Source organism: Muntiacus reevesi, chromosome 2, assembly GCF_963930625.1.
Source record: "Muntiacus reevesi chromosome 2, mMunRee1.1, whole genome shotgun sequence".
NCBI lineage: Eukaryota > Metazoa > Chordata > Mammalia > Artiodactyla > Cervidae > Muntiacus > Muntiacus reevesi.
In genome coordinates this window covers 247847504-247856568 of record NC_089250.1, presented here as the reverse complement: position 1 = coordinate 247856568, position 9065 = coordinate 247847504, and the positions used below count along the sequence as shown (strand labels likewise).

Sequence of the window (9065 nt, the reverse complement as noted above, 5' to 3'; positions counted from 1 at the left end):
ATCCAGGCCCAGAGCCGGCTCCCTGACGCTATGCCCTTTTCCGGCAACCACTGGCCAGCCCCATTGGCCAGGCTGTCCCTCCCACTGGCCCTGGGGCCCCTCCCACCCCCACTCCAGATAAGGCCAGCCCAGGACCGCTTTACCGGGCACCAGGCACTAGGGCTGGAATGGGGCCGCCCGGCTCCCCGCGGCAGTGGGTCCTGCTGCTGCTGGGGCTGCTGCTCCCCCCAGCTGCCCCCTTCTGGCTCTTCAATGTGCTGTTCCCCCCGCACACCACGCCCAAGGCCGAGCTCAGTAACCACACACGGCCCGTCATCCTCGGTAAGCCCCCACCAGGCCCCTGATATACCCGGCCAGCCCTTGGGGAACTAGGGCCCCTGCCCCTGGTAGCAGAGCCTGCCGACGCCCTTCTGCCCATGCATTAGCCCCAATTCCTGCCTCAGTGTTTGGAGGCACCAGAGGCTTGTCCTGAGGAGAAATCGACCCCTTCTGTTCCTGTGTCTCCGAGGTGTCTTCCCCCAGGTGGGTGGAGTGGAGGGTGGGTGTGCCAGAGGGCTTGGCCAGGGCATTACAAGCTGTGGTCAGCTGTAGCTGTAGCCAGACCCTGGGTCCAGCCCCCCTCCCTCCCCACCGCTCCTTCCTCAGCCCCCACCCCGGCAAGGACGATGTGCCCAGCCCAGGAGAGCAGGAGAGGCCTGTCAGGTCCTGTCCCCGCTCCCCACACTATTTGTTCGCCTTTTGGACTTTGGCAGAGATGGAGAATCATGCTAGCTGTTTGCTCTGTGGGGGCAGGGGTCAGTGGCCTTGGTCCCTGGATCTTCCCTCCCTGGGGGGGAGTCTGGACTTTGGGGAGATGGAGCAGGGGACATGAACAGAAAGAGAGGATCTTTTCCTTAGTCTCTGGGAGTTGATGGTGTATGGGAGAGGAAGGGGTGGGGCTGTTGGAGAGGTGAGGCTGGGGTGGGGTCCAGAGTGAAGGCTGGTGCCCGCAGTGCCCGGCTGCCTGGGGAATCAGCTGGAAGCCAAGCTGGATAAACCGAGTGTGGTGAACTGGATGTGCTACCGCAAGACGGAGGACTTTTTCACCATCTGGCTAGATCTCAACATGTTCCTGCCCCTTGGGGTAGACTGCTGGATTGACAACACCAGGTGGGTGCTGTCACCTCTGGCCTAGTCCCTTGCCCTGCTCCTTGGCCGCAGGTCCGCTGAATGTCCCACTGCCCCCAGGGTTGTGTACAATCGCAGCTCTGGGAGGGTGTCCAATGCTCCCGGTGTACAGATACGTGTCCCCGGCTTTGGCAAGACCTACTCTGTTGAGTACCTGGACAGCAGCAAGTTGGCAGGTGTGTGTGTGCTGAGGGAGAGGGTTGGGCTCTAGGCTGTGTTGGGCTTGCAGGGGCCATGGCCACAGCCTCTGATGCCGCCGCCTCCCCCACAGGTTATATGCACACACTGGTACAGAACCTGGTCAACAATGGGTACGTGCGGGATGAGACAGTGCGGGCTGCCCCCTACGACTGGCGGCTGGAGCCTAGTGAGTGTCTCTATGTTTAGGGGACTTGGGGGGCAGGGCGGAGGCCCCTACCTCCAGCCATGCTGACCCACCCACCCCCCTGCAGGCCAGCAGGAGGAGTACTACCTGAAGCTTGCTGGACTGGTGGAGGAGATGCATGCTACGTATGGGAAGCCCGTCTTCCTCATTGGGCACAGTCTTGGCTGCCTGCACCTGCTCTATTTCTTACTGCGCCAACCCCAGACCTGGAAGGACCGCTTCATCGATGGTTTCATCTCTCTTGGGGCTCCCTGGGGTGGTTCCATCAAGCCTATGTTAGTCTTAGCTTCAGGTGAGAGGGCCTGTGATCACTTGGGTCCCACAGGATGTGGGGGGGCGGTGGTGGAAAGAAGCTGACCATGGGCCTGCCCCTACTCCTGTTTCTTCTCACAATGCCCAGCTAGGGGGGTGTTGTCTACCACCTCTGGGAAATAGCCCCTTTCATTGTCCTTGGAGAGCAGTGAGCCCAGCCTGGACTGTTAGACAAACTCCTGAGTTTGTCTCAGCGATGACAAAGGGGAGGTAAACAAAGATGAAGTGAATCCCAGCAATCTGACTCATTGCTGAGTCTGACTGAGGTCTGTTCCTCATGGCCTCAGGTCTACCCACTCAGCTCCCAGGAGCTGCTTTGCACACGGATCTTCCCTAAGCCAGGCCATGGCAGATCTGCCAAAGCCAGGGCCAGACCCCAGGAGCCCTTCCTGCTCTTCCCTGAGGACAGATACCTCATGTGGAGCACCTACTGTAGGCTGAACACAGCTGGTCTTAGCCCTAGAAGCTGAAGTGAAGGAAACACTCCCCAGACTACATCAATGTGTGTCAGAGACGGGTCTCATTTCATCCTTCCCAGAACACAGCTCTGAGCCCTGTGCGGCACAGGCCACAAGGGTCGACAGACACTTGCCTGAGACAGAACTGCCAGCACTATGTCCCCCAACTCACACTCCTGTCCTCAGGAAACACTGCTCCCCGACCCTCCTGTTGAAGCCTCCAGCTCTCCCTGTCAGAGGTGCCATCGGGGCTTCTCAGTTAACAAGTACACATGAGCACCTCCGGAATGCTAGGCCAGTAGTCTAGGACTTGGAGTCTGTGTTTGGATTGGGCAAGGACAAGATTGAGTGTCCAGCTGAGCTTGGGCTGGGGGGCAAGTTGTGGGCCTGCCGGCTGGAGTAGCCCTACCCCACCTTGCTCTCTATCCCCAGGTGACAACCAGGGCATCCCAATCATGTCCAGCATCAAGCTGAAAGAGGAGCAGCGTATGACGACAACGTCACCCTGGATGTTTCCTGCCAGGCAGACGTGGCCTGAGGACCACGTGTTCATTTCCACCCCCAGCATCAACTACACAAGCCGTGACATGCAGCGCTTCTTTACAGACCTGCACTTTGAGGAAGGCTGGTACATGTGGCTCCAGTCACGTGACCTGCTGGCAGGCCTCCCAGCACCTGGCGTGGAAGTATACTGTCTGTATGGCATAGGCCTGCCCACGCCCAGCACCTATATCTATGACCACGGCTTCCCCTACACAGACCCCGTGGATGTGCTATATGAGGATGGTGATGACACTGTGGCCACGCGCAGCACCGAGCTCTGTGCCCGCTGGCAGGGCCGCCAGAAACAGCCCGTGCACCTATTGCCTCTGCCTGGGACACAGCACCTCAATATGGTCTTCAGCAATCAGACACTGGAGCACATCAATGCCATCCTGCTGGGTACCTACCGAAATAGCACTGCTGTACCCCCGACTGCCAGCCCAAAGCCCATGCCCCCTGAATAAAGACATTCCTTTGCTGTTAAAAGCCCTGACGTGTGTTGTGAGTTGAAGGAAAGGCACTAGGGTCCTCACAAAGGATGCATTCATCCGCAGCCGCAGGCCTGGTGCTTTGTGGAGTGAAGAGCTTTGCTAAAGCCTGGGACTGAAGTGGGCACCTTGAGATGTATACCTTCCCATGAGGAGGGCATGGCAACCTACTCCAATATTCTTGCCTGGAGAATCCCAGGGGCAGAGGAGCCTGGCGGGCTACAGTCCATAGGGTCACAAAAAGACGGACACGACTAAAGCGATTTAGCATGCGCAAACTGCTGGTTGAGCTGTTTAAGCAGCCTGCCTGTGCCGGCCTCTGCTCTGGGCATGGGGACTGGAGGCAGTTGCACACACAGCAGTGGAATGGGCATACATGGAGCCAAGGGTACAGGATGTGGAAGATCTGAAATGTCCCTCCTAGCTCCCAAAAGGGCAGGTGAGACCCCGCCTCTGGACAGAGGCTTTTGAGTGCCAGGTGGGTGACAGAAGCATAGGAGTTCAGAATCTAGAAGAGTGACAGCCATTAAAGAGGTCACTTCCCTAGTGAAGATTTAATTTTTAGGTAATGGAGCTAAGTGATATGAGAGAAAAGTATAGAGAGCAACAAGGTGGCGAGTCTTGTGGGTCAGGAAAGGCTTCCCAGAGGAGGTGTTGCCAATGCAGAGATCAGATGGAATGAATGAGAAGGGTGACTGTAAAGACTCGTTTGAGCCTAAGAGCTGTGTGCAACTGATACAGGGTTTAACCAGGGAAAGAGTGTGACCAGATTTCCAACCTAGAAAAGAGCCCCCTCTCTGTAACATGGAGTGTAGTCTGGGGTGGAGGGTAAGGGGCAGAAATTGGGAAACCAGGGAGGCCAGTGCTGTGCCCAGCGGGGAGAGGATGCTAGCTGAGACAAGCAGTAATCCAGAGAAAGAAGTGGCTAGATAAAGGGTCCTATGGGAGGTGAAATAAGGCTTGGCCATGGGCAGAGCCCAGCATGTCTACAGGCCACCTGAGAGACAACCATGATGCCCCTCCTAAGAGAGGGAGGACCGCATCTGAAACATGGAAGACAGATCAGCACCACCTTGGCCGAGAGGACTGAGCCTCAGTGTTTGGGTTTTGGGAAGAAGGCAAAGGCAGCAAACAAGAGGTAGGAGTTGGGAGAAGGACAAAAGGCAGCCATGACTGATGCTGTTGAAGACGGGTAATAATAAGAACAGAGAACTGGTCAATGTGATAGCCTTAGGGCACTGAGACTTGAAGTTAGAGGTGGGGTCAGGGTAGGCAGAGCCCGGGGCTCAGGCTGGACAATGGCCAAAGAGGAGGAATTTGTCCCTCTGTTCACAGAGGACCCAGGAGCAGCTTGGAGTGCCAGGCAAGGGACATCTCCCCTCTTCCTAAGCTGCGAAAGACCAGAGCTGAAGGTGAAAGTGAAAGATGCAGAAAAGGACCAGCATGCTCTGAGGAAAGGTGAAAGCGAAAGGGGGAAACTCAATAGTGCAGCCCGGCAGAGGACAAGCCTTCCGCCTCGTTCTTTCCTTCTGATCCCACTCCTCTGACCCCCTGCCCATCTGAAGATGCAGAAAACAGTGCTAGAGCCCCAAAGGGGCTTCTCCTTCGAGAACTGTGAGAGGTGAGGGCGGGAATGGTTGGTTCCCCAGCTGCCTATGCTCTTCAGCGAGGGCTTCCGGGAGTGAGCACCCCAGTATCTTTAAAATTCCTGGGGGCGAGAGTGGGGTAAGGTACGTGTGTTGAAACGACTTGGGTTCCCAGGTTTACCCCAGGCGGTGAGGGAGACCGGGACAGAGGTGGGGGATGTGATGGGGGTCCCAGAAGAACTGAAACCTGGGCCTCTCCTCTCCGTTTCCAGAAATGCAGCCTTGCAACGCTCCCTCCCGGGGCTCCGGGTCCCTCACGCACGCAAGACCGGGACTACCATTGCAGGCCTTGTGTTCCAAGTAAGCAGGGAGCTGGGATGGCGCGGCCTAGAGGGGCGGCGGGAAATGGGACGTGGGGACTAAGCCAACGGCTCCTCCCCGCCCCCCACCCCCAGGACGGGGTCATCTTGGGCGCAGATACACGGGCCACTAACGATTCGGTCGTCGCGGACAAGATCTGCGAAAAGATCCACTTCATCGCCCCCAAAATCTAGTGAGCATTCCCCTGCCTAACTCTCCCCCTCCAAGAACCGCCCCCTCGTTCCCATCCCGGGTGCCAGCACTTCCCAGCAACTCCCACTCGGACCCCTCCCTTCGCCCTCAGCTGCTGTGGGGCTGGAGTAGCCGCGGACGCCGAGATGACCACGCGGATGGCGGCGTCCAACATGGAGCTACACGCACTGTCCACGGGCCGCGAGTCCCGCGTGGCCACCGTCACACGCATGCTGCGCCAGACGCTCTTCCGGTGCTGAGGCGGGTCTAAGCTGACCCTGAGGAGGGGCAGCTGCGGGGAGGGCGGGGCTGAGAGGACACAGGACCGGAGGAAGGGCGGGGCTGCGAGGTCCGAGAGCCCGGAAGAGGCGGGCCTAAGAGGAGCTAAGAGGGAGACAGCAAGGAGCGCTGTCAGTTATGGGGAGCCAGACCGCGGGGAGGGGCGGGGTTCGGACGCAGGGGCGGTTTCGTGGAGGGGCGGGACCTGGCCTCCGGTGCGTTCCGCTGACTGTACCCACTCGGCGAAAAGGTACCAGGGCTATGTGGGAGCGTCGCTGATCGTGGGCGGCGTGGACTTCACAGGACCGCAGCTCTACAGCGTGCACCCCCACGGCTCCTACAGCCGGCTGCCCTTCACGGCCCTGGGTGAGCGCTTCCGCCCGCTCCCCACGAACCTCGCTGTGCGACCCTGACCTCAGCGTTTTTCCCACGACTGGGCGGCCGCAGTTGATCTCAGATGCCTCTCTTGCTTACAGGATCTGGCCAGGATGCGGCCATAGCAGTGCTGGAGGACCGGTTCCAGCCGAACATGACGGTGAGTGACACCTGCCCCACCCCACCCACCACCACCAGGTTACGCGAGCATTGATGGGAAGTGCACCCGCGAGCGGGGAAACGCAGAGGAACCCTGGCCTAGTCGGGGAAGGCTTCTCGGAGGTGACCGAGTGGAGACTGAGGGGCCAGTGGAGTGAGGGTGAGGTGCTATTCTAACAGTGCCAAAGCTTGGACTGCCTCAGAAGTCAAACCTCAGAGTGCCATTTGAAGTTGAGGAGAGAGGAACAGAAGGTGGGGTCTGGGGTCTGGATTTTGTTTGGGATGGATGGAAGCAGAAGGCATATGTATATCACTTTATAGGCGGCTAAGGCCCAGAAAGAAAAGGCAGTGAGTGGGGAATTGGGGTGGGTGAACAGGCCAGTGGAAGCAGAGCCACAAGTGTGACTCAGAAGTTTGAGAAGATGGGGGCAGTGGGAATATGGGGTCACGGTACAGGGGGAAACTGAAACCAGGGTGGAGGAGCTTGGGGTGGAGATGGGGGTGTAGGGCGAGAGAGAGGGGAGTTTGGGTGTGAGTAAATGAGGCCTGGCTTCAAGATGAACTGTCTCCAGGCTACAGCCTAAGGGTGATCTAGAAGGGTCCATGAGGCCTCATTGACACATCATTGCAGCTGGAGGCAGCACAGGAGCTGCTGGTGGAAGCCATCACTGCAGGGATCCTGGGTGACTTGGGCTCTGGGGGCAATGTGGATGCATGTGTGATCACCGCGGCCGGCGCCAAGATGCTGCGAGCCCTGAGCTCTCCCACAAAGCCTATAGAGAGGTAGGAGCACTGGGGATGGAGGAATCCCAGGGGAGGATGGATGGAGTGGTAGCGAGGGAAGACAGGGCTATAAATAGAGGATGGGACACTCGATGGGCCCCTTTTGAGGGGTCATCCCTGCTTCTTCCCAGGTCCAGCCAGTACCGCTTTGCCCCTGGGACCACACCTGTCCTATCCCAGACAGTGGTGCCGCTGACTCTGGAGCTGGTGGAGGAAACTGTGCAGGCCATGGATGTGGAGTGAAGTAGGCTGAGGCTTAGAGCTTGGAACAAAGAGGAATAAACCCAGAAAACACAAACACCTACCTTGACAAATGACTGTCGTTCTTGGGTGGAGGGGAACAAGCAGCCAGCAGGGCTCTGTGGCTGTTTCCCTTAGCCACATTCCATAAAGGCCATTCCCTCCCATGGCTGCAGAGTCTGGCCTGAGGGGCACCATTCACTCACCACCTTAATCATCTACCCCTCTAGAACCCCAGCCTGGCAAGCACTGCAGGCTCAAGGTGGAAAGCCCCCTTTCCATACCCTGGGGGCTCCCCCTACCACTCCCATGCCTGGCTCTTGCCCTCTGGTCCACTGGAGACCGCTGTATAACCCAAAAGGCTCTATGTACTGCCCCCACCTAGAGCCTTTACCTGCCTCATCAGTGACCAAGGACAAAGCCCACAGCTCCCTGTCAGAACCCCCCACCCCCATTGCCCCACTATGGCTAAAATGCTGATGGAGGAGCTGCTTCCTGATTCCACGGGCAAGTTCTCACAAGCACACTCCTACAAGGCCTTTATCTGTGAAACCCCTCTGATGACCAGGCAGACCTGAGGTACTAACACAATGCTGAGCTTCTGTTTGCACTTGTTGGGCTATGACGAGGGAGACTGACTCTGTTTTCTGACTGCCAGGGGTCACAGGGCTCACGTGGGAAGAGATGACATGACACATTTATCCAGCAGACTTTTGCTGAGCACCCAGGTGCTAGGTGCAGGTGGGAGCATCCTGCCCTGGGAGAGAATGGCTGAATTCCCCTGGAGCTTTGGAACTGCTAGAATCTGCCCAATCCCTGGGGAAAGCCTACTCCAGGCTGGACATCCCTAGGTCCCTGATTGTGCTTCTTCCCTCAGTGTTTTATTATGAAGGTTTTTATTTTTATAAACATAAAAATTGAAAAAATTGCACATTGGGGGCTTCCCTGGTGGCTCAGTGGTAAAGAATCTGCCTGCCAATGCGGGAGACAGGGGTTTGCTACTTGGTCCAGGAAGGTCCTCCATACTGAGGAGCATGGGCCACAACTACTGAGCTTGTGCTCTAGAGCTGGGGAACCTCAACAATCGAGCCCACGTGCGCCAACTACTGAAGTCCATGTGTCCCACAGCCTGTGCTCCACAATAAGAGAAGCCACTTCAATGAGAAGCCTAGGCATTGCAACGAAGAGTAGCCCTTGATCACCACAACCAGAGAAAAGCCTGCATAGCAACGAAGCTCCAGCACAGACAAAAATAAATAAAATTATAAATATAGTAAAAAAAAAAAAGCTTCTCCCTGAAAACCATCAGAGAGTTTGGGTTTAAAAAAAAAAATTGCACACTGAACACCTATATACCCACCACAGACTTTACAATTAGTATTTTGTTATATTTGTTTTATCACCTATCCTTCTCTCCAGTCAACAATTAACTTATTTGTTTTCTTCTTGTTGTTTTGACTGATGTATTCTTGAGTCAACCACAGTGCTCACACTCCTAGGAGGAGGCAAACCAACGTACTCACTGCAACTCTGCGCACGGGTGTCTTCTCTCCTGCAGTTCAGGCTCGGCTTGAAGCTCTTCAGTGAAGGGGCTGTAGATACCAGGGCTTGTCCATGGGAGCCCCAAGGCCTGGACGCTGTCAGGTCTGATGGCTGTCACCCTTCTACCCCTGGCCTCCATCCAGGGTCGGTCAGTCACCAAGAGCTCATACCTTGCCCTCCTGTGCACAAGACTCTT

At 56.9% G+C, this 9065-nt stretch overlaps 2 protein-coding genes across 3 annotated transcripts; both read left to right on the top strand.

Moving 5' to 3' along the window:
- The first annotated feature begins 23 nt into the window (after window positions 1-23).
- LCAT (lecithin-cholesterol acyltransferase) lies at window positions 24-3370 on the top strand. 2 transcript variants are annotated; one of them, XM_065925594.1, is made up of 6 exons: window positions 24-321; window positions 993-1149; window positions 1228-1343; window positions 1439-1534; window positions 1620-1844; window positions 2755-3370. In XM_065925594.1, exons 1-6 carry the CDS (start codon window positions 168-170, stop codon window positions 3327-3329), a joined length of 1323 nt encoding a protein of 440 aa, XP_065781666.1. In that variant the 5' UTR covers window positions 24-167; the 3' UTR covers window positions 3330-3370. The 2 variants fall into 2 exon arrangements, with proteins under 2 accessions (XP_065781666.1, XP_065781667.1); XM_065925595.1 differs by lacking the exon at window positions 24-321 and adding an exon at window positions 329-522.
- A 1436-nt stretch (window positions 3371-4806) lies between these two features.
- PSMB10 (proteasome 20S subunit beta 10) lies at window positions 4807-7391 on the top strand. Its single transcript, XM_065925596.1, has 8 exons — window positions 4807-4974; window positions 5212-5299; window positions 5395-5492; window positions 5604-5744; window positions 6021-6136; window positions 6247-6305; window positions 6936-7087; window positions 7219-7391. The coding sequence occupies exons 1-8, from the start codon at window positions 4919-4921 to the stop codon at window positions 7328-7330; spliced, it is 822 nt and encodes a 273-aa protein (XP_065781668.1). The 5' UTR covers window positions 4807-4918; the 3' UTR covers window positions 7331-7391.
- Window positions 7392-9065: the final 1674 nt, after the last annotated feature.

Excerpts from the sequence above, each read along its gene's own strand:
- LCAT (XM_065925594.1), top strand. The coding sequence starts at position 168 with ATGGGGCCGCCCGGCTCCCCGCGGCAGTGGGTCCTGCTGCTGCTGGGG. Across the intron at positions 1,150-1,227 it reads TGCTGGATTGACAACACCAG|GGTTGTGTACAATCGCAGCT; the intron begins GTGGGTGCTGTC and ends CACTGCCCCCAG. Across the intron at positions 1,344-1,438 it reads GGACAGCAGCAAGTTGGCAG|GTTATATGCACACACTGGTA; the intron begins GTGTGTGTGTGC and ends CCTCCCCCACAG.
- PSMB10 (XM_065925596.1), top strand. The coding sequence starts at position 4,919 with ATGCAGAAAACAGTGCTAGAGCCCCAAAGGGGCTTCTCCTTCGAGAAC. Across the intron at positions 5,493-5,603 it reads TTCATCGCCCCCAAAATCTA|CTGCTGTGGGGCTGGAGTAG; the intron begins GTGAGCATTCCC and ends CTTCGCCCTCAG. Across the intron at positions 5,745-6,020 it reads CTGCGCCAGACGCTCTTCCG|GTACCAGGGCTATGTGGGAG; the intron begins GTGCTGAGGCGG and ends CTCGGCGAAAAG.